The sequence below is a fragment of the Kockiozyma suomiensis genome (genome assembly GCF_038497685.1).
Source record: "Kockiozyma suomiensis strain NRRL Y-17356 unplaced genomic scaffold V2V93scaffold_6, whole genome shotgun sequence".
Classification (NCBI taxonomy): Eukaryota; Fungi; Ascomycota; class Lipomycetes; order Lipomycetales; family Lipomycetaceae; genus Kockiozyma; species Kockiozyma suomiensis.
Genome location: NW_027117669.1, coordinates 200,976 through 223,776, shown reverse-complemented (window position 1 = coordinate 223,776; position 22,801 = coordinate 200,976). Strand labels below are relative to the sequence as shown.

The 22,801-nt window shown below is 44.3% G+C and overlaps 10 protein-coding genes across 10 annotated transcripts; 6 read left to right on the top strand and 4 right to left on the bottom strand.

Annotated features, from left to right (window-relative positions):
* Positions 1 to 459: 459 nt before the first annotated feature.
* Positions 460 to 3,358, top strand: V2V93DRAFT_368586 (uncharacterized protein). Its single transcript, XM_066909821.1, has 2 exons — positions 460 to 2,406; positions 2,459 to 3,358. Exons 1-2 carry the CDS (start codon positions 501 to 503, stop codon positions 3,139 to 3,141), a joined length of 2,589 nt encoding a protein of 862 aa, XP_066766039.1. The 5' UTR covers positions 460 to 500; the 3' UTR covers positions 3,142 to 3,358.
* On the bottom strand, positions 3,178 to 5,343 carry V2V93DRAFT_218128 (ammonium transporter AmtB-like domain-containing protein). The gene is made up of 2 exons (XM_066907036.1): positions 3,589 to 5,343; positions 3,178 to 3,472 (listed from the first exon to the last, which is right to left on the bottom strand). Exons 1-2 carry the CDS (start codon positions 4,951 to 4,953, stop codon positions 3,467 to 3,469), a joined length of 1,371 nt encoding a protein of 456 aa, XP_066766038.1. The 5' UTR covers positions 4,954 to 5,343; the 3' UTR covers positions 3,178 to 3,466.
* A 112-nt stretch (positions 5,344 to 5,455) lies between these two features.
* V2V93DRAFT_368583 (YAP-binding/ALF4/Glomulin) lies at positions 5,456 to 8,122 on the bottom strand. The gene is made up of 4 exons (XM_066909820.1): positions 7,801 to 8,122; positions 7,599 to 7,721; positions 7,229 to 7,529; positions 5,456 to 7,175 (listed from the first exon to the last, which is right to left on the bottom strand). Exons 1-4 carry the CDS (start codon positions 7,882 to 7,884, stop codon positions 5,734 to 5,736), a joined length of 1,950 nt encoding a protein of 649 aa, XP_066766037.1. The 5' UTR covers positions 7,885 to 8,122; the 3' UTR covers positions 5,456 to 5,733.
* Positions 7,953 to 13,118, top strand: V2V93DRAFT_368580 (uncharacterized protein). The gene is made up of 8 exons (XM_066909819.1): positions 7,953 to 8,283; positions 8,337 to 8,485; positions 8,538 to 8,675; positions 8,734 to 9,111; positions 9,170 to 9,908; positions 9,969 to 11,357; positions 11,427 to 12,019; positions 12,079 to 13,118. The coding sequence occupies exons 1-8, from the start codon at positions 8,220 to 8,222 to the stop codon at positions 12,919 to 12,921; spliced, it is 4,293 nt and encodes a 1,430-aa protein (XP_066766036.1). The 5' UTR covers positions 7,953 to 8,219; the 3' UTR covers positions 12,922 to 13,118.
* V2V93DRAFT_218034 (YkoF-like protein) lies at positions 13,056 to 13,863 on the top strand. The gene is made up of 3 exons (XM_066907035.1): positions 13,056 to 13,268; positions 13,343 to 13,551; positions 13,629 to 13,863. Exons 1-3 carry the CDS (start codon positions 13,224 to 13,226, stop codon positions 13,717 to 13,719), a joined length of 345 nt encoding a protein of 114 aa, XP_066766035.1. The 5' UTR covers positions 13,056 to 13,223; the 3' UTR covers positions 13,720 to 13,863.
* A 29-nt stretch (positions 13,864 to 13,892) lies between these two features.
* Positions 13,893 to 14,231, bottom strand: V2V93DRAFT_379851 (uncharacterized protein; the record flags this gene model as incomplete). The annotated part of the gene is made up of 2 exons (XM_066912027.1): positions 13,893 to 13,965; positions 14,032 to 14,231. 2 exons carry the CDS (start codon positions 14,229 to 14,231, stop codon positions 13,893 to 13,895), a joined length of 273 nt encoding a protein of 90 aa, XP_066766034.1.
* A 1,415-nt stretch (positions 14,232 to 15,646) lies between these two features.
* Positions 15,647 to 19,480, top strand: V2V93DRAFT_379850 (uncharacterized protein; the record flags this gene model as incomplete). The annotated part of the gene is made up of 3 exons (XM_066912026.1): positions 15,647 to 15,811; positions 15,873 to 16,070; positions 16,130 to 19,480. 3 exons carry the CDS (start codon positions 15,647 to 15,649, stop codon positions 19,478 to 19,480), a joined length of 3,714 nt encoding a protein of 1,237 aa, XP_066766033.1.
* A 561-nt stretch (positions 19,481 to 20,041) lies between these two features.
* On the bottom strand, positions 20,042 to 21,198 carry V2V93DRAFT_217687 (cytochrome b5-like heme/steroid binding domain-containing protein). Its single transcript, XM_066907034.1, has 5 exons — positions 20,952 to 21,198; positions 20,835 to 20,892; positions 20,696 to 20,764; positions 20,564 to 20,631; positions 20,042 to 20,466 (listed from the first exon to the last, which is right to left on the bottom strand). Exons 1-5 carry the CDS (start codon positions 21,068 to 21,070, stop codon positions 20,382 to 20,384), a joined length of 399 nt encoding a protein of 132 aa, XP_066766032.1. The 5' UTR covers positions 21,071 to 21,198; the 3' UTR covers positions 20,042 to 20,381.
* Positions 21,199 to 21,316: 118 nt separating this feature from the next.
* On the top strand, positions 21,317 to 21,583 carry V2V93DRAFT_368570 (uncharacterized protein). The gene has a single exon (XM_066909818.1). The coding sequence runs from the start codon at positions 21,324 to 21,326 to the stop codon at positions 21,525 to 21,527; it is 204 nt and encodes a 67-aa protein (XP_066766031.1). The 5' UTR covers positions 21,317 to 21,323; the 3' UTR covers positions 21,528 to 21,583.
* Positions 21,584 to 22,016: 433 nt separating this feature from the next.
* Positions 22,017 to 22,736, top strand: V2V93DRAFT_379848 (uncharacterized protein; the record flags this gene model as incomplete). Its single annotated transcript, XM_066912025.1, has 3 exons — positions 22,017 to 22,162; positions 22,237 to 22,533; positions 22,622 to 22,736. The coding sequence occupies 3 exons, from the start codon at positions 22,017 to 22,019 to the stop codon at positions 22,734 to 22,736; spliced, it is 558 nt and encodes a 185-aa protein (XP_066766030.1).
* Between the last annotated feature and the right edge of the window lie 65 nt (positions 22,737 to 22,801).

The following is a 22,801-nucleotide window of genomic DNA, read 5'->3' as shown; positions in this document are numbered from 1 at the left end:
GCTGCGAATAGAAACCCGACACCATTCCAACGCGAATCTACTGAAATTTGACCGTTGCCGGCCGCAGATCAGCTACGAAAAAGCAAACAAAGCAAAGTACATGATGAAACAAGGTCTTTTCGCGAGCGAGCCGAGTGACGTAAAGACTGCGGCTCGCCAGGGGCCTTTCTGCACTATCGCTTCTAAGTCTCTGCTCTATCGCCTGCATTTTCGGTATTAATCTGCTATCTGAGGCATATCTCTGTTGGCAAGTTTCGGAATCTGTTATTGCTCCTAAATACCAGACAGCCAGTACCTGCCCAGTGCGGCCTTGTCGCGCGTTGGCGGCTTCTCGCGCGTTGGCGGCTTCTCTCGCGCAAGCAGATCCAAAATAAGGTTCTCCGTGGCGGCCCGAGCCCTAAGCCACCGGTATATTCTGCATCAGCCTAAATACGCTTGTAATAAATACTACTTTCTCCACCTCTCCTTCACTCTCCTCTTCAGTCTTCTCTCTTCCTACCATGGCGGATAGCAACCAGCAATCTCCTCAGTCCTCCGCGGCTTCCACTCCGCCCGACCGTGCTCGCGAGCGCGCCCGCCCGCCGCCGCTGGTTCTGCGCTCGTCTCTCGCCCCACGCTCGCGCTCCCACTCCCGCGAGCGCGGCGTCTCCCCCGGGCCGCTGCGCTCGCCAAATATGCGCGTCCGTTTCCCGGCAGACAACAATCCAAACGAGGTCCTCTACCCGAAAGACGCCGGCTCAGACCTTAACCTCGCAGAACTTCGCCGGCCTGGCATGCCGCCGCGCGTATCCTCCGCCGAACGCGTCAGATCGGCCTCAAGCTCCGTCACTGACCTCAACAACCCAAACGCCTCCACCTCCTCGCTCTCAGTGCCTGCCATAAATACTCCACGTTCACACGATGTTCTCGTTGAGGAGGACGAGGACGAAAAAGCTAACGCGCACGAGTTTGAAGGCTCCAGATTAGATGACGAAACTGTGCGTCAGCTGCGATATGCTCTCGCAAACTCGGGCTCTATCTCTGCACCAGGCTCGCGTTCCACTTCTCCAGAGCGCGAGAAAGTCGGCAGTCCTCAGCATTCAACTCACATCCGTATCCAACCGCCGTCTCCTCGACCATCCGACCCCCAGGCCCTTGACCTTGAAAAACTCAACCGCAAACTATCACTCGAAGGCGACGAGCTCACAGAGACTGCCCGTCAGCTCGTGCGCGCTCATACGGTAAAAATGGATAGTATTGATGACATTTCCGGCGTGTCCGATGGCTTCATGGTCGAGAACGAGCAGCCACAGTCGGGTATGCAGACCCCTGTTGAACACGACGACTACGTACCGGCGCCGACGCATGTCAAAAACGGTATTTTGTCGTCTCTGCTCCGTCTTTACAACAACAACGAGACAACCGCAAACTCCTCTCGTGTCTCGTTAGACACTACTGTGCCTTCGGCTCCGTCTACCCCGCCGTCAGGTCGAACCACGCCAACTCGCAAATGGTACAGCAGGTCTGCCAACGCTTCTACGACATCGCTTGCGGGCCTTATGGGTGCTGGCGGCAGCAACCGAAAAGACGACAGTCGACCATCATTAGGTCACCACCACCAGCGAAGCAGCCACCACTTAGGCCCGCGCAAAAAGGCAAGCAAAAAACATAAGCAGCGGCTAGAAGACCAAATTCGCATTACAATCCACATCGCAGAGATTCTGCAACGTCAGCGTTTCATTCTCAAACTTTGCCGCGCGCTTATGCTGTACGGCGCTCCTACACATAGACTAGAGGAATACATGAAAATGACATCTCGAGTGCTAGAAATTGACGGTCAATTTCTCTACATTCCCGGTTGTATGATTGTTTCGTTCGGTGATGTCTCAACACATACTTCAGAAATGCAGCTTGTACGTGTAACTCAAGGAGTTGATTTGGGAAAGCTGCATCTGACCCATCTTATTTATAAAGAAGTCGTACACGATCTTATCGGAGTCGAGGAAGCAATGCAGCGTCTTGATGAAGTGATGAAGGCAAAAAATCTTTATCACCGATACATTTGCGTTCTCATATTCGGATTCTCATCCGCCATGGTTGCTCCCTTTGCCTTCAGCGGCCGATGGGTCGACATGCCAATTGCATTTCTACTTGGTTGCATTGTCGGATTTTTGCAGCTTGTAGTCGCACCTCGATCGGATCTATATTCGAACGTTTTTGAGATCTCAGCCGCTATTGTAGTCAGTTTCCTGGGTCGCGCATTTGGATCTATTGACGATGTCAATCTGTTCTGTTTTGCGGCAGTTACTCAAGGTGCTCTTGCCTTGATTTTGCCAGGTTATATCATCTTGTGTGGTGCTCTTGAACTGCAGTCAAAAAATATTGTTGCCGGATCTGTTCGCATGTTTTACTCTATTATTTACTCTTGTAAGTTTCCTCTTTTTCTATCGCGCGCCTATCATCATTAATTTGTTCCTAGTATTCCTGGGTTTTGGTATAACACTTGGAGCAGCGGTTTACGGATGGATGGACCACGACGCAACGTCTCGCACAGAGTGCACTACCAGTTTATCACCATGGTTCCGTTTCCTATTCGTACCTTGCTTCACAGTTGGTCTTGCTCTTGTCAACCAAGCACACTACCGGCAGTTACCCATCATGGTTCTCATCTCCGGTGCTGGATACGTCGTATCTTATTTCTCCAACCTTCACTTCAGAAACTCCTCTGAACTGGCATCGGCTATCGGGGCTCTCGTTATCGGTATAGCTGGAAATCTCTATTCACGACTCGGTCACGGTCTCGCCTTCGCCGCAATGCTTCCCGCTATATTCGTACAGGTACCTTCAGGTCTCGCGTCGCAGGGTTCGCTGATCTCTGGTATTGCTGTTGCAGATTTAATTGTTTCCGATAGCAATAATACAGAGACGACATTGACCACGACATTCATTGAAGCAAGCACAACGTATACCTCATATGTGACCCTTACTATGAGTGCCTCGGCTACGTCGACTAGTACCTCCTCAACAGAAGCAACTGCCGGTATGTGGAATGTTGGAATGAATATGATTCAAGTCAGTATAGGCATTGTGGTTGGCTTGTTTGTGTCGACTTTGGTAGTCTATCCGTTCGGTAAGAAACGAGGTGGATTGTTTACTTTTTAATGTGCATATGAACGCTACGGACTGGGGTCTCTTAAAGTATGTTGCCTCGGTTTCATTTGGAATAGTATTTTAGAGAACTGGAACGTGTGATGAGTGGATTTTTATAGAATTTGTGGAATGTTTCCCACAAAAAGAAAAATATTGGCATGTTGAAAACATTTCTATATTACCCATATTATTGAATCACTAAATAATAAAATCATTAAAAAAATGAGAGCCTACTTCGCATTCACAAATAACGAGATAATACAGAATCTTGTACATATATATTGGTGTAAATAGCAGCCATTCACTTCAGCACTTATTAATTTTATAGCGTCATCTGCTAACACCGGCAACTCAATAAAGCTGACATCATATAAAATGTGCTTACTTCTCCAAATGACAGCCAGCAGCAACCGAAGAAGTCGATTCTTGCGTAAGAGCAGGACTGTGATGATTTCTAACATATTCGCCATCAATAGTCATAGGTGCAGACCAATCCAGAAAGTCCCGACGAACTTCGACATAATCGTAAGCAAACTCACCGATTTGGTCTTCATCCATTCCGCAAACCTCTCCAGCTTCACTAGTGCGTAATTTGAGACCGGGAATACGGTCGAGAACGAGGCAGATGAGACAGGTCATGACGAAAACGTAGGCTGAGCAAGCGCATACATAAGCTAGCTGCTTATATAGGGAGCTCCAGTTCCCGTTCAATCCCGCGCCGCTAGTTTCGAGATTCACGCCATCAAGACCGATAACGTAGTCAGTTGCAAAAAACCCACACCATAGCAGACCAATAATACCGGCGACGCCATGCTCTGCGAAGATGTCCAGTGCATCGTCGATTTTAAGAAACACCTTGAGCTGAGTTGCTAGATTGCAGGCAATCCCAGAAAATACACCGAGAGCAACAGATGCCCAAAGAGGAATGAATCCAGACGCGGGAGTTGCAGCCACAAGTCCAGAGATAAGTCCCGAACAAAGAGCGACGGTAGACCACTTCTTTTCAAAGCGATAGTCCATCAAGCACCACGACATCGCGGCAAATATTGCAGTAAGACTAGAATTCCAGCTGGCGTAAACGGCGCGTATATTGGCGCCAAAAGATGAACCACCGTTGAAGCCAAGCCATCCAAACCAAAGTAACGCAGTTCCGAGTGAAACCAGGCTTACATTATGTGCGCGGAAATTTAGCAATAATTTATCCGAGCGACGACCAAGAATAAAAGAGTACGCAAGCCCGGCAACACCAGAGCCAATCTCAACGGGTCCACCGCCGGCATAATCGAATACTCCCCATTTGTTGGCCCAGCCGTTAGCATTCCATACCCAGTAGGCAATCGGGCAATAAACTATTGTAGCCCAAATGAACGAAAATACCATGGCGGGAAGAATGCGTCCACGTTCAGCAATGGCACCGATAATGATTGCAAGAGTGACTGCGCAAAACATGCCTTGGTACATCGCAAACAGGAGCTCAGGGATAAGTTCTGTTGCCGCCGGTGCTGCGGCAAGCACATTACGGAGACCGATAGAGTGCAAGTTGCCAATAAACGCATTAGCAGCAGTTGGAGAAAACGCAAGAGAGTATCCCCAAAAGTACCACTGCGTGATACCGACGGAGGCACCCATTACACATGCCCAGATCATCGACAAGGCAGACTTGCGTCGAGCAAGGCCAGAGTACAGGAATCCAAGACCGGGAATCATAAGAAAGATCATAGCAGAGCAAGCTGTGACATACGCCATGTCTCCAGATCTAAAGTAAAGATTGAGGTTCTCCGTCACGGAGTTACCACCCGTGGGAGGCGTGGAGTCGAATTCCATCTTTTAAAAAATAAGCAGCTCAGCCGAGTTCGCGAACTAGAGCCCGAGAAATCACAGTATTTATATAAGAAATAAAGCAAAAAGACAGCATCACGCTCTCTTTTATCTAACGGCAATATTCGAGCGGGATGTTCAGGGCCTTGTTTCCTCTGAGTGGCCTGCGATCGTGGATGTGCTTGTTGCGCGGATGCCACATGGCTAACCGCAGTCACTCTTTGTGCCAGATCGACCAGAACTGAATACCGTGCACGTGAGATCTTTAATCAATATCACAACTTCAGATTCAGCTTTAATAATTGGAATCATTAGTTGACAATGCTGAGACTTCAGGTCTGTGGTTTTTAGTCAGCATGGGCATTGTAAAAGATCATAACCTCGCCTTCGTCAAAGCTGTCTTTCGTCAAAGCTGTCTGGACTAAACTCAAAATGTAGGCGAATCAACAGATGTAAGACGTTCCTAGTACGTTGGCTCCATGATTAAGCCCATGGATGTATATTATATTGTTTATATTAACTCAATTAAAAGCGCTATCTTCCCCCCGTCAAGCCTATAGTGAATCAGGTTGACGGAAACACAGTACATGACCCAGTTATATAAATTACAGTAAGCAGAAAATTCTATGCTCCCCTTCAACTGAAAGACCAACATATTTTATAGCTCCTTAGTTGCTCGCGTCACGCGCTGGATAACGCAACACGTAAAATTTGGTATCCAGGCATTCTACGCGATTAAATCAATTTTATATGCTTGCGGTGATAGTTCCGACTATTGATACACGCTCATTTCGCGGTCGCTTGTGGCACAGGAGTAGTACTACCAGTCGGAACAGGAGTTTGATCGGGATCAACAATTTTCAGTCCTCGTAATCCTTCCGTCGGATCAACCCCATCCGTACTCAGCAGCTCGATCCCAGACAGGAGAATTCCGGCACGTATTGCTCGTTCACCGCCTTCGTCCACGTCAGAATCTGTTTTTGCCGCTACTTCTTCCTGATCAGCTAGTGCTTTCAGCCTTGGAAGAATATCTCCGAGTATTTGCGTGCTACCGCCACAAATAGGAAGGAAATTATTTATCCAAGCCAACAATGTTGAAAATCTCTCATCAAGCAGTTTTGCAGGACTACCTTCGACCTCATCAACGCACGTAGATATAAGAGTCTCAACTTGTGCACGCTTCGCCTCGTCATAAGTCACCTTACATTGAGTTTCTTTATTACTAGCAAATCGCTCGGCGTTTGCTGAAATATCCAGAAAATCTTTCAAAACCAGCACAAATGCACTTCGTACGTTCTCAAACGGACAGAATTGCAAAGTGTCGTTGATATATCCGTAAGCTCGCTCCGGACTCGATCGGGAAAGAAGGTGGATAACTAGTGTATGGAACATGTACCGCACCGATGGAATAGGTGAGGTAGCTGACAGTGACGTCAAAACTTGAAGGTATCCATTAAAGTCTTCCGCGCTCACAGCCTCAATTTGCTCTTGAGTCACATCTCTCAAAAATCGCCATCCAAAAAATCCTACAGCGTCACATATACCTGCTCCAGGAGCTTCGCCTCCCTCACGGATAACGAATCGCTTAGTCAATTGAATAATCTCTGGAAAAGAGAAATCGACAATCATTCGCGACTCGGAAATCAAATGCTCAGCAAGTAGCAATAAGCAACCTTCTGCAGAAAATGGAATCGAATCATCAGATGTCGGCGGCGCTGGGAAACTAGGATCAACCTCGTTGCTCTCGTTCTCAGGCTCTAACTCTGGAGGTTCCTCTAAAATAACCGCTTGAAATTCCTGAGGTTCAATGTCAAACGACATGGTCAACTGCATGAATCTCTCGAGCATCTCCGTAACACTGGCAGTAACCGCTCCCTCAAATGTCACAGGCCTAAGTCTCTCTTTTAACGGAACAACCTCGAGATCTGGCTTGATTGCTGCAAAATATCTTCTTCCCCAGTCAACACTCTGATTCCGAAGCATGATCTCAACCATATGCGTAACGTAACTTTGCAGCATGCGCCGCTGAAGTGCTTCTTCCTCGGGTTCGACCGGGGATTTTGAAGGGGGAGGAACATAGTCTCGAGAAAACAGGTATAGTCGGCGAAGCAGTACAGGAAGAGATTGCTGACTTAGCTCATCGGCGTGTGACGAGAAAAAAGAAAGCAAGGCAGTCGAAGAGGCTGTAAGGAACCGTGATGGATACTGTGTAGTAATCCGACGAGTGACTATAACAAGTTAGCTTGATTACAATCTTATTTTCCCATTAAAGTGAGCTGACCAGAGATGATGACTTCAAAGAGCGCGTAGAATTTAAGAATAAAGAGCTTTTCACTATCAAGATTTTTTTCTGCGGTTGCACTCGGAGATATATCAATTGTCAGCGTCGACAGAGCCTCAATTGCTTTCAAAAACAGCTCTTTAGCATTTCCCTTCTCTGCGATCAAATTGAATAATCTGAGGGCCGACCTTCGCGGTGTCGGGTATTTCGCAGTTGCAACTTGATCAAATGGCTCCTCTGAGGCCAAATACGGCAGAAGCAAAACTGGAAGATCCCAAGCCACATACGACAAAAGAGTTTCCTACATGATGAGAACTTGTCAGATTTGAAATAATCACAAATGGTCAATGTATCTCCCGATTTTTCTCACATTTTTACGAAGAATCGTCTCCAATGCTTTCAACAGCTGAACCTGATCTGCCTCGCTGTATCGTTTAGGCTCTCCCAAATATATATCCAGTAAGGTAGAGTACGTAATATAATCATCAGAATCCTAACAAAATAAATATTATCAGCATGCTCCTGATGACAGAATCGTTGATCAAGATCGATAAAATTCTGCGTGATCTTACCACTGCATCCTGCGCCGCTCCTGTAAGTGCATTGATCGCACTTTCGGCAGTCACAGATGAATTTTGAGGAATATCAGAAGCCATATCCTATGAGTAGTAGCTGCAAAAGCTGCTCTTCTAAATTGAAGAGTTTAGGTGTGATAGAAGAAGGATGGTGATCACTACGAAGACGATTGCTGCCTGAAGCGGTGGGCATAATAAAGCGCGTTCTAGAGTTTTTCCCAGCAACTCCCAATATCTGGAGTACACATTCATCCGAGCGATCACATGGCAAAGCCCAATCTCAATTGGTAACAGCAACCACGCAGAAACGGATATCATTGCCATAGTTGTATTGCACAGGGTGGAATCAGACGATTGAAAATAACAAACAGGTGATCTGTCTATGCTTGAAAAACCATTCGAACAGTCTTGGAACGATGTCCACTGCGGATGAGATTGTCGCCTACGTGATCGAGCAGGTCGCGCTCGACGGCGTTGAAGGTGAGTTGCTAGTCGTTGAGCAATTATTCGTAATATCTAATTTTATGTGGAAGGCTCTACAATTGAACGCCTGTGGGAATTTGCAAGACATAGAGTAGATCCATTTGATGATTATATGAAGAACATCGTCTGGAGATGGCTGCGCTGTAAAGACGGTCAGCTAGTCGTTGGTGTGAAAAGTGAAAAAGAAGATGGAGAAGCGGTACTGGTTTCTTCATGAATCAAAATATATACATACGCTGACGTATTCGCAGATCTATCTTGATCAGTCCAGAGAAGACTTATCCGAACTACCTCCTCTACTTGAGAAATACGGCAAGCGGCTATTTCTCTGCGTCTCCGAAGATCTACTTTGGAGAACTTTAACAGGTGCACCTAAAGAAGGTGGCTCAGTAAGTGTTTGCCGTTTGTCAAAGCGCGTACCGAATGCCATTAACTCGGCTGTTATAGATTGGACATTACCCGTTCGTACTACTCTGCGCAATCACCAGACGGCGAGAAGCAGGCATCAGCAGTATCGAAGCGGCAAAAGTCACCAATCAAGATCCGAGATCTCTTTTCAGTCGAATTGGCAGTTTAGTAAATCTAGGTCTGATCAAAAAATTCCCGGTTGTGGTTCCGGGTAAAAATGGTGGCCGAACGGCATTATTAATAAATACTCGATTCCTTGCCGATGGTCATGAAGCAAATGGTGATAGTGCTCCACCTACTTCAGCGGGGGCCTTTCCGAATTTTTTGGACTTGGCTGCTGTGAGAAGAGAGATGATGGAGAAACTAAAGGCCGCTAAGAATGGAATCAGACAGCGCAACGATTTAAGGATCGAGCTGGTAAGATTTCAGATTGTGCTACTCTATGCAACACGATTGATTAACAATCTTTCTTTAGAAACTGGGTGAGGGGAGACTTGCTAGAAAGGCCTTTAATAGTTGCGTTAGAGTTCTAGAGAGTCACGGATATATCCGTCGCGTGTCGGTCATTCGATCGTCCGAAACTTCCAACAGGCAATATCTATGTATTCAGCTAGTGAAAGATTATGACGCAGAAATCAAAGAAGAGCCACTAGATTCTTCTGCTCTTGAAAAAGAAGATGACATGGACGATGTATCTGATTCGGAATTACCAGACAGTAACGGAATTGAGCCATTCGAGCTCGGAGAAGGCGATAACATTCAAGAGATTGAGAAAGACAATGCTAGTGTCCCATGTTTTAACAGGTTCCTGCCTCTTGAAAATCAGATCTACGATGTCGTTGCTGGAAGCGGTGCCATAGGCAAACCAATCATGGATTTGGTTCAGGAAACAACAGGATCTCATTTTCGTCGATCGCTAGACGCAACTCTTGAAAGATTCAGTGCACAGGCGGGCGCTAAGTCAAACAAAAGTGAACAGCCGCGAGCGATTGGCCATTATGGGCTTGTTCGTGCTACGGACAATTCTGCTAGATTGTCCTTCTTCAGATACTTTACTATGCCATCTTACTACGAGTTTAGCAACCGACCCCAAGATTTACTATGGGGTCAATTTCCTGCTATTGAAACAAAAAATGTGTTTAATGATCGTAAGCAGCTGAGTAAAATTCAAAGCATAAGCAGGTTCCAGGAAGCTATTCACTTCCACAAAGATGGTGAGCTGTTGTTTTTTATAATTGAAAGTCTTGATTCAGAATTACTAATATAAATAATAGTCTCAAGAGCATCAATAAATTCAACGTCGCATAAATCAGGCGGCTTAGAGCAGAAACGCGGCCGACCAAAGAAAACTGGCACAAATTCTTTTGATAGTGTGTTGACCCCGTCGCTTTCTCAACTGAAGCGCGGAAGGCCGAGAAAGGATTCTGCTACTTCTGCAACAGTGCATGAGATGCCACTTCAAACTGCTGATGCTGTAAATCAATCTTCAATTTCTAACCCGTCAGATATCACGGGCTCGATAATACCTGAGATTCGAATGTCAGTGGATGATAAAGCAGCCGATGATAGAACAAACATTACAGAGACCGACGTACAGGCAGTCTCCGATGAGACTGATCCGGCTTCTATACCATCAAATTCTGTCACGGTTAGTAATGAACTGGTTACTCGTACAGCAACTCCTCGACCTGCGATTCCTTCTCAAACTAGAGATCTCAAACGACCTCCGGTCAAAGTCTCCACTGACAGTTATACTAGAGGAATATCGATTACCGCCGCTGCCCGCCAAGGCCGAATTTTGCAATTACTTCGTGAAAATAATGGTGTAATAGAAGGTGGTCGATGGTTAGAGCATGAACTGCGAAATAATGCTGAGAGCTCTACTGGTGTTTTGGACCGCAAGACGATTGGTCGAGATGTAAGCTCGCTGGTTGACAAGCAAATGATCAAACGAATCTGCATTTCGGTGCTTAATTCCCATGGCTCCCCTGTGAATGTATGGATCTTGTCCCTTTCTCATTTAGATGTCGATTCACCCGAAGTCGAAGAGTTCAGGAACAACCTTACTGGAGAGTATCAAAAGAAGCAAAAGTGGAAAGGTAACCAGGAAGTAATTACCGATGATTTCTCGTTTTACCAGGTGAATCCAGCGAGCTCAAAGCGTGCTCAAATGAGAGTTCAGCAAAAAGCAGAAAAGGCAATGTTATCAACGAAATTAAATCAAGCTGAGAAGAAAGCTGCATCTGAAAGACTCAAAAAGCGTATACAAGAACGCCAGGCTGAAGAAGGCGCAATATCCTTTGTGAATGTAGGTGAGGGATCTTCTACTGTCATGCCGCGGCCAAAGAGAGGACGGCCTAAAGTTGCGATTATATCAGCCGGTGTTACGGACAAGACTTCTCTGCTAGCTGTCGCCAGACCTTCTCTCAAAATTCCTAAAAGGGGTGTGCGAACGGTCAACGATGTAACTGAACAGGAGACGCATTCGCATGCACGTGAGACGAAGTCTAGCGAAGCTAGTGACCCTAAAACTCGCAAGAAGCGGACACAGAAGAGCACCACAGCCGATCCGTTGAGTGAATTTATGCATTCGACAAAGAAACCTCGAACGACTGACTCAGAAGAGTCGAAGAGGAAACGCGCTGAGCAGGCCGAACATTTAAGTAAGCGCCCTTTTTTTCGTCGTTGATAATTGAAAGAAAGAGAAGGAAGTTTTTAACCAAGTATTACAGAGACATTTCGCCGAAATCGTTTGGCCCATCGTATTGACGATAGGCAAATTGATAAGATCTTTCGAACAGTTATTGTCATTCGTTCTTTCTATGGTGGACTTGCGCGTACAATTGATTGGGAGCGAGTATCTCGAGCACTTAACGATGAGTTTTCTGTCATCGTACTTGTTTCTGTTTGGGTAAAGCACAGAAAACTGGTTGGTGGTGCTGGAGCCATCAAGAAAATTACAGAAAGATGGGAACAGATTTTCTGTGATGCCTATGAGGCTGATAAATTTCCAAGAATAGATTTTGATAACTTGGATATTCCGCAGCTGGTGAATTATTGGAGGGATAACGATATTGATGTTGTTGATGATGAAGGCAGCGTGGATGCGTTTGCGAATGTGAAGCGAGCCAATGTTGCGCAAGATTTTGTGTTTATCCGCGAAGAGGCAAAACATTCGTGGCTAGATGAAATCAATGCACCTATCTCTTCTGTGAAAACTGAAGAAGCTCTAACTAGTGCTGTATTTTCGTGTGCTCGAGATGAGCAGGTGGACGATGTTACCTTTGTCTCACCGTGTGCAGACGAAGCTAGGCAGCTTATTAAGGTATATATATACTTTGTTTGTTATGTGGCAAGCAAATTCTTGTACTAATCCGTCAACAGTCCATTATTTCAACCGAAGACTCTAAATATAATCCAGCGACCGCCAAAACTCTGCTGGAGAAATACGGCTCTACTCTCTGCGCTCAAGTTGTCAGCGAAATGGAGCACGAGCGGTGTATCACGTACATGGCGCGAGACCTTGACAAGCGGGTTCCCGGGCGTAATTTCGTTTTTGCGGATCGTTTCAATTCACTGGCTAGGTTACGACCAGATGAGAATATTTTGAGAAAAGCGTGTGCGTTTCATGCGCGTATTGAGTCGGCGTTTGCAGAATCTAAAGGAATGATTATGTCTAGACTTGCACCTAATAGCTCAATGGTGTGCATATTACAGTTGATTGCAAATGAGCAAGCTGAGCTTGTGCGAGTTAATGTGAAAACGGGAGCACTGATAGAAGGATATACATCTCGACTTGTTGACCGCGAAAAACTTGACTGTGATGTTGTGTTGCGCAGTAGTAAATTGTGTGCTATTGCGAAATTACCGGATATCGAAGTGCCTATCCCCACTGCTAAAGGCGACGACGGAATGCCGAAAGCGGGATGCCGATCTTGGGTCGACATTAATGGCTCGGTTAATGTTTCAATTTTTTGTAAACTAGTTGATGTGATATTGATGGCCATCGCTTTGCGGCCTGGAGTTCCCGCCAGTGAATTATTTCGAAGATTTCACTGTATTTTGACAAAGCAGGAAATGCATGAAGTATTAGACTGGACAGTTAGGAAATGTCTTGTGGAATATGTTCCTGAAAAGGGAGATGGGTATTGGGTTCTTGAAGGATGGTATCATTCTGCTGCGGGTAATGGAGATGGTGTTGGTGAAGATGTCGTTTCTGCTATGTAACTTTGGTGTTCTAGGGCAACAATATGATAAATAGTATGCTATCAATACTTGTACTATAACTTATTAATTTCTTGCTGTTCACGAGTACATCTCTAGAACAATAATGATTGAGCCGGGTTGACTTGAAGCCAGATTAACTTAAATGCAAACCGGACCAAATGACAGGAGCCGCATGAATCTTGATTCATTGTTATTCGCTGCAACTGATTTCTGCTGCCTCATTATAATCTTGATAATTGATTGTATTATCCCGCTGATCACAAAATTCTCAGTTCTAGAATTAATCATTAGAGAAGACGAATATGGGTGTCGATTTAAAATGTACAGCTGATTTCTGTTTGATCCCGGTACGTCTCGTTATAAGTTTATTTTACTCAGCTAGCTCATATCTAACTCTTTTTTTCTTTTTTATAAGTAAAAGATCGGAACAGAAACAGCATCGGTTTCCAAATATATTGCGGAAGTCCAAGTTTTGATACGCGGATCGGGATTGAAATATTCCATGCATTCAGCTGGAACTACGGTTGAAGGGCCTTGGGATGAAGTTATGCAGCTTATTGGAAATGCACATGAATTGATTCATAAATTGGGGATTCCTCGTGTGCAGTCAGATATTCGAGTTGGAACTAGGTGAGTGTTTCTTTTTGAGTAGATAATAATTTTCTGGTTGTGGAAGGATGAATGAGTTGACAAGGTTTTGATTTTAGAACCGATAAGCAGCAGTCGTTCACTGATAAGGTTGATGTCGTTGAGAAGATCTTGAGAGAAAAAGCAGAGACTGAGGGTGAAACCAGCTAAGTGTTATGTATAGAACTCAATGAATTTCAATAATGAGCAGTAAATTACACTTGGCTATTTGAGTTTGAGTTAACATCTTATCATATGACTTCTATTATTCCCAGTCATTATTATCAACCCAACGATCTTCTCACCAAAATTAAAATTGACAAAATATCTGAAAAAGGAGAGACTCATGAAGCCGACTTCGCTGCTGCTGGCGGCTTCACCATTATTCGCCAGACACCATTCAACGCCCATAATCCGCTGTTTGCAAAAAATCAAGCAGTTAGTATCAATGAGATTCATTAAGCAAATATAACAGCAACATACGCAAGAACCAATGAAAATATTAAAGCAGCTCGAAGTCTTTTGCAGGAATTTGAAACAAAAGGATTCAATTCATCCCACGTACACGAATCTAAAGTGCCATCCACCTCATTCGTAGTAACCACAAAGGAGACCGCTAATAATATTGCCAACACAACATCCCAACAAAACATAGCCCAGATGTTCACACTTGCCGCGTTCATGATCAGGCTTATGCCGATGGTTACCAGCGATAGACAGCAAGCTATCAATGAGAGAAGATACCCAGTGGGGATGGTGTCGTTGCCAGACGTTTGGGATTTGTGAACTTCATAGCTAATATCTCCGAGTACACAGATGGTAAAGAATAACTGTGAAGCCCGGAGAAAAAGACCGACTAGTTTTTTCAAATCCATACTTATCGATGACTTAAAGAGTATCAGCTAGATACTTAAGAGGTATTTGAATATCTGGGCGAAGCGCCTTTTCATAAAGAGCTCTGACAGCCTGACGACTTTTAAGGTCCAGGATTTATATTATAGAGCATTTTATATGACGAGGCTGGGTTTTGAGGATGCAGGCCCATGATTGAGGCAGCCCAGCGTCGTAGTTTGAAGTCAGTGCGACGATAAGTAAGAATAGCTTGGTAGTTCGAAACAGTATTCGCATCATAATCTATCTGACTCGGCAATATCTCAGCATTTGCATATGCTAATAAACAGCTAAGAAACTGATACAATATCAGATGAGAAGACAAATTCGAGATTAGATATGCACAAAGACAGAATATAGTGCAGAATCAAGACTGAATTGAGGCTACAAGGAATCCCTTTTAACTGCAGGGGTCATCCCACCAGATTCAGTTCCAAATATATTAAAACAATCAGGAAGGATATATTATATTTTGACAATCAAACTGCATCTCTACTATAAATACAAATATATCTGACGATCGCTCCCCGACAGTGTTCAACGCAGGCTAAACATATATTTTAGTCACCAGCAACCGAACAACCACAGCTCAGATGAGTCACCAATATAGGTGACTTGTATTTATCTGAGTCAGATTACTTAAACCCCTTTCATTGAATATAGATATGTCTGTTGTATATCTCAGCCAGGTGTCAATATCAACAATGACCTAACCCAATGACAATTATACAACTATGGAAGCCTGTAAACATCTACGACGCCAAATATATATATATATATGCGCGACAGCTCCATGCTTCGTTCGCTCTGTTACTATTAACTATCTATAAATACAGTAATGCAAAATATAGTCATAACTGTATAATTGAATTTTAGTTATTTCAAATACACCCATCAATCAAAATATAGACCGAGTAGCTTATCCTGTTGCCGCGCCAAAAAACAAGAGGCGGCGCAATCTCGATACTGACTAACGAGGCTATCCAACCACAACAAACGACCAAATTAAAACGCATCGTCAGTTTCAAACTTCTACCCTCACCTATACTCCAACAATTGTTACCGGCATCCCCAGTCGTATGGCCTCTCAACAGCTCATGACTAAGAAGCTACTTACCAGCTTAAGAAGCTTACAACCCTTCAACTACTTCCTCCAACAACCACGACTGCGACAACCCTTTCCACTAAGAGCATATCAATAACTAAAATGCAGTACCGCAAATTTGTCTCCCCTCAATCCAAATCGTCTCCTGCCTTGCCCCGCAAATCCGTGAATGCTGTCCCAAACTACATGAGGCATACCGCCTCATCCTTGGCTAAAGTCGTCGACCGTCAAGCTCTTAGGGCTCTTAAAGCGCGCAAGCCTCTCCCTGTAAGTGCAAAATTCACTCTCAAATTCATGTATGGTTTTTTCCATTCACTAAATCTCATAGTTTTATACTGGAGCTACTCGCTTTCATGCGCCCAAGCATAGGTTTTATGCACCTAATGAGAAGCGCAGGACCGCTTATGAGTCTAAGAGCAGAATACGGCCTACCTCGTCCATGAAAACTGACAACCGCTTCAAAAAACCAGTCATTTCCTTTACAAATAAACCAACTGGGATTACAGAACAGCACAAAGTTAAAGATGTAAGTTTGCATCTGATTATTGATCAACTTCATATTACCTTACTGATTGAACCTTGCAGAAGAAACTAAGTATTGAAATAAAACTCAGCGTCGACCCATCCGTCATATTTGTCGACGAACCGCGGTGCGACGTGATTGACATTGATTGTGCTCAAGAAATCAAAAACATCAAGGTGCAAACTGTTATCAATCAGACTGCTGCTTCTGAAATTATCCCCAAAAAGGGTTTTCCGGCGTCCGCTCTCGTGGGTGTGACTACCGTTGACACAGATATCATTTCAGTCGATGCTTCGACTGTCGAGAAAGTAACTGAAATCGACGCGACCAAACTTCTTGACAGTCCAGAGATGAATGCAGTCACCACCTCAACTGCCCAGATGCTTCCAAGCACTGTGCCTGCAGTAGAACATATTTCTACTGTTACAGCTCTTGAGACCAATGCAGTTGCAGATATTTGCAAGACACAGCCCGCTGAACAGATGTCAGGTATCTCGCTCGTGCCTGCTACCGAGACTTTCGTCACTCGCGCAATTTCTACTCTCCTTGTTGCTGAGAAGCTTGCCTCTCATCATATTACAGCACTTATAATCACAAAATGTGGCAAGCTTCCTATCTCCGAATTTCCTGCCTCAGAGGCTCTCGAAGACGCAGTCACCGATGCAGCTTTCATCCCAAAGATCAAGGAGATCCATCTTGAGCCGCATACCCCTGAACCTTTTCGCACAAATGAAGTTCCGGTCGCTACGCTTGAGGAAGAGTTCGCAACGCAAAAGTCTCATGGCGGCATACTTTTGACTGAACGGCAGAATAACTGTAGATCAGGGCATAAATTTGCATTTATTTCAGTTGCTACTGAGAAAACACTCCCTCAGTATTCGCTTACGGCCAGCGAGAACCTTCTCACCTATTTATCGACAACAGAGAAAGAACCTGCACCAGCGCGCGAACGTCTCGCTGTTATCTCAAACTGCATGACCAAATTCCAACATGACGTCTCTTGCGTAAAATCTTACCCTGTGCCATTGCTGGCTTCTGAACTAGAGAAATGGCAAAATTCCCGGCGAGAGTCAACCACTCATCCGTTTCTAACCCGGCTTTTTAGCTCTTCTGAGAATGAGAATGAGCTTGAGAGATCTTTTGCGCAATCTCGCAAGATATCTTATTCTTCGAAAATGCCTAGTGGAATTCAAAAAGACGATTCAGAAAACGACCAATGCAAAGTCCAGAGATTAGCTTTGTCAGAGAACAGCATTTACGGCGACATTACCGCCGTCGAAAACTTCTCTTCTCCAATTCCTGAAGTTCCAGCCAACAGTGACCCAAATGTGCCAATGGCTGACGAGGAGGCAGAAGCTAGAGTCTTCCATATAGAAATATCGGTCGATATTATTGACAATTACGCCGGAAAAATGGAAGCTGAGCGGATAGCACGAGAAAGTAGTATGATTATGAGGTACAAGTCGCTTTATGAGATTCTTGAAGAGGCCGGTGAACCGCATTTGAATACGCGGTATTTGAATCTTGGTCGATCTAAATCTCAGGAATCAGAGGAAATTCGAGCGCCGATTGCTTCTCCCAGTGACAATTCTGTCGATGACGCTGTATCTACTCTGCATAAGACTTCGCGCGCCACAAGAATTCCACGTTCTATGAGCACCAAATATGGAAGGCAAAAATGGCCACGTAATTACCATTCAACCAGAACACAATATTTTATGCCGCCCTCCGCAGCCGATAACGGGCCAGAGTCAATCATTGCAGATTTAAATCGTGCATCACGGCCCGACTCTCCACTTCCTGCTTCGCCTATCCAAACAATAGCAAGATTTCGTTCTATTGCTAGTCGAGGATCTAAAACTGTCAATGAGCAACTCATCGCTAAATGCGATACGGCATCAGTTTACATTGATAGATGTCCTGCCTCGGTAAGAGAATTTAAACATAGCGGAGTATTCCAGAAGATGAAACAAGAAGTTGCGAAAGGCGAAACGGCTGAGCCAATAATGTCTTCTAGTTATGTACCTCCGCAGAAGATAAAAGTGGAAGAACATGTGATTCCTAATGAGACGTCTGCGACTCCCTCCGAGTCAACAGAAATTGCGCTACGACGAAAGAAGATTGTCTCGATTTCAAATATTCAGACAGTGAAATCGCCGCGACGGAAAAGCAGACGAATTCGCAAAGATACGCCACCAAGCAAATCGTCGACTGAGTCGTCAGAGCTAGTCGAGCCTGCTCATAGCGAATTTTTTACATCTACCGCAGGTTTTATCGCCGCCTCTGAGCGTAGACTTCGCCTGAAACAAAAGAAAGATTTCAAACGAATAATTTCTTCGGTTTTAAATGATTCTGATACAGCAACTGCGCATTATTCTACAATTTGCTTGAACGGTGATGACTTTGGAGATGAATTAAATGGTGCGTTTCCTTATGAAATCATTAGCCAACGACTCTCAAGGTCTTCTACTTCGAGTTCACTAGCATCAGTTCCTCCAGAGCGAAAATTTAGCGATACTCTATCGCCAGAAGGTGACTGTGAGAAGTCATTTATGAATGACATCAAAGGCATCAGAGTTCACAAGGACTTCTCATTCTACATGGACGACTCACCACCATTCCCGTATATCGCAACCCAGTCTTCTGCGGCCCTGGAGCAAGGATTATCTTGTCCTGTTCTGCTAAATGACTTGTCGTCTCATTCGCAGAGTTTATCTGGAGAACTTGAAGCGGCAGTTGCGCGCGTCGAAGCGAATTATGCGGCTGCCTCGGTATACGAAAGTGATGACGACCGGCTGTGTCGCGGGATTCCCAAAATGCGAAATACAGAAGGGCCGTTGACTAGAGGGCCGTTGACTGGAGGGCTTTTCAGCAAGCGACCTCGAAAGGGTGTCAAATGGGCTAAAATCCTTGATCAAACGACTGAGGTTGATTCGTTGGATGCTGTGAGTGTAACTCGGTCGCCGCCGGACATTTTCAAAATGCAGACACTTTTTTTTGGAAAAAAAAGAGAGTCAACTTCTGGTAATAGTAGTGGTGGTGCAGATTTACTTGGAAAAGGTAGGCTTTATAATTGGATGAGGAAAAGACTAGGGATATCTTGCCAAAAGTCATCGATTTTGAATACGAGGGCCTTGTTAGAAATTATAGGTGAGGCAACTAATAAATCTGCCACTACCGCTATCAACAAAGAAGCAAACGAAGAGAAAAAAGAGAGGCTGATTAAAGAAAATTCTGGCATGAAAGAGGCGATAAACGAAAAGATGGAAAACAATAGACAGGAAGCTCACGACGAGAGACAAAGTGTAGTGCAGAACGAACTTGCGGATTATGCAATCCGGCAATCATTTTCTCGGCATCGATTATCTCATGGAGCGAGTCTAGGACGAAGGGCGTCGGAGGGTAGACTATGAGGTAAGTAGTATGCGAGTGCACTGCGATTATGTACGAACTAACAAGAATAGATTGGTACGGTTACCTGAATCTGTGTCTGTTTCTGTTTCTGGTTCTGCTGATTTAGGCTGTATATCTCGATACCCTCGTGCTTTATATATACAAGTGTTATTAGAGACAGAGTTCTGAAAAGTTTTAAGTTTGATGATGACTTTGAATCTATCATGGTATCCAAGCAACATGAGCACGTAGTGAGCGAAATAATAATTGGAGATTGATATACTATTAAAGACGACTTTCAAGATGGGCAGAATTGCTGTTGGATGACGAAGATGATGAATAAGCTGCGGATAAGCGAGAGCCGGTGGGATAGCGATTGAGGAAGGAGGAGCGAAATTGGCCCGCGCTGGGAAGAGCGCGAGTTTCTCCGGAGACAGAAACCGCAAACCCACTACTTGCTTTCCTATTAGCAAGCACGCCAAGCGACTGGTTCTACTCTGTACAAATTATATATACAATTGGGCATCTAGTGAATAAAAGACAAAAAATAGGACGCCAAATGAATTAAACAGGAGATGTGCACTACCTACTCTCCTTACAGTTGAATGTATATCTGTCTGCGAAAGGTGCAAAAAAACAATAAAAAAATATCGTAACTATGTGAGAAACAAAGAATCAAAGTGTTGAGAAAATCCGATAAGTGTTAGCCACGACGCATGACTATGTGTGCATGCTGGAGTTAACAGTGAATCAATTGTCTCTTGTTCAATCGTAATACTATATTGCAAATGTACAGAGAATAGAAAAAAAAAAAAGAGTTACAGTCGTGATCTGATATGATTTCGCCCCTCAGCCGATCATTATCGCTTCTCTCTCTGCTTTTTCTCCTCTTGGAATTTGCAAGAAAACCTTATCAAATGCTTATTCGGGCTTCTTGACGGTCTGCAAGTATGCAATATATCCGGCCACAGCCATGATAGCAAAGCCGGCGAGGGTGACGAAGTTGCTAAGCCAGTCAGTTAGTACATATAGACAGACGATAAGCCAAATTCAAAATCTAGCATTAGAATGGGGAAAGATAGTTTGACAGTCTAATGACATACATTGAAGATCCGCTGCTAGGCTTGCTAGAACTAGCGGTGAAAGTAGACTTGCCGAATTCCTTTACTTCCTGCAAGACAAATCAACAATCAGTTTGCGACCAACAGAAAAATAGAATAAATTCGTCAACTCACTTCAGGATCGAGCTCGCCAATCAGCAACTCGGGGAGCATATCGCGAGCCTGATCAGAGTGGCCGACATCCTGTAATTATACAAAAGAGAGCGCGTTAGAATTGACCAAGACATAAAATCAACGACAAACAAGGACACACCTCGAAGGCCTCGGTCGCATCAGCACCGCCGCAATCGAGAAGAACTTCTTCTCCACCACTGGAAAGAGTCGAGTTAGCAAAGACGCCGGACGAACTGGCATAAGCAGGGTGACGTACGGATGCTCATCGATGAACTTTGTGGCATCGTAGACCTTGCCGTGGATGACGAAGTATAAGGACTCGTTTGTGTTGTGGGATTTGATATCCTCCAAGGAGAGTACGGTTGATACGGACATTGTGGAGCTAGAACGGGAGATAATGTGGGGTAGAAGGGGCTGAAGGGAGAAGGGAGTATTTAAGATGGTCGCGAAGGAGGGGTATTTGGTAGGGCTCGGCACAATCGCAAAGTCTTCAACAGAATCCGCACTTTCTTTGCGTGCGCCGCCTTCCGACACTTGCGTGTGCTTCGGCCTCCGGTTTTTTATTTCTGCTTTGCTTAGGCTTGGGCTTGTATTTTTAATTTTAATTTTATTTATATTTGTATTATATATGCTTTGTTTATGTTTTTCTCTTGTTTCTCTGATCTTTCTTACTAGTCATGTATTGTCTGCGCCCTCGGCGAATCCCAGCCCTTCATTTTCTAATCAGCCTTTAATTTTCCCTACCTTCTCTTTCTTTCTCTTCACTTCTTCACTTCTTTACTTTCTCTTCTTTCTCCTACTTTGTTCTCGTATACTTCTCTTGTCAAAGTGATTTATCTGTAGCTTGCATCATATGCACCCTCACTCTCATTGTTCTCTCTCTATCTAGTAATCCTGACACAACAATCTACTTTATTTCTTTTCTGGCCCAACTTGACTACTCAGATGATGACTAACACAAAAGTTAACGTTATGTAATATAATTTTGACTTTTGACCCCAGGACGCGCTCCCCTGGGGCTCTTCACGACGCGTTCTCCTTAAACTCAGCTTGAGCCCACGCGCTTATCCGCGTCCATCACATGCGGCATCTTCCTCTATATAGTACGCTAGTCAAAAACTTGGAAACTGCCTTGGCGTGACAGACGAGGTATTATATACCTGCTTTTCAAATCTGATAAGGATCTGAGAAGTAAGAGACATTGCTGGTCCAAGAAAATAAACAGGCATCGTGCTCATAACTTGGCTAGACTTTCTCCAGTTCGATTCTCCACCAATTTAGCAGACAAATTAGCATAAGGACTGTGAACGACTTCCATATAATGTCACAAGACGAGGACGAATACGCTGTCGAAGCAATCTTATCTCATGGATACGATAAAGCTACCGGTCACTTACTATATTACGTCAAATGGGAAGGTTACGATGAAGAAAGTGACAATACATGGGAATCTGTTTCTAATCTAGAGTGCGTCAGACTTTTTTTTTATTTTCTTGATGATAAATCGTGCAGTATATACTGATTTCCATTATTATATAAAGTGGATGCAAAGAACTACTCGACGAATATCATGCCAAAGTCAATCACGGCAAACCATTACCACTCACAAAATCATCCGTCGAAACAGCTCCGCAATCACGTTTCAAAAAAAAACGGAAAACGAGCAAAAATAATGGAGTCGTACTTGAAAAAGAGGAACAAGTGCAAAACAACATCAATTTAGGGCTATCGTCGGCACCGACGACTCCTACAATGCCAAAAGACTGGGCAAAGAAAATTCAGACAATTCACAGTGTTAGCAAAACTTCCGAAGACGATTTGATGTATCACATTGAACTGTACATTTCTCCCCTCCCATTCTTTTTTTTTGCTCTCTGATAAAACTACACCAGGTGTGGATTGAAGCTAACTTTCTGAGATATATAGCACCGATCGCAGGGAATTCGATGTTCGTTCCGAAGTTTTAGTCAATGTCGCTCCTCATATCCTTGTCTCATTTCTTGAATCGCATATTGTTTTTGAATCAGACGAAGAGACATAATGTCTCTCAACTCCAACTCCTTATTGTAACAACATTTTTTGGTGAGAAACCTGTACATTAGTTTA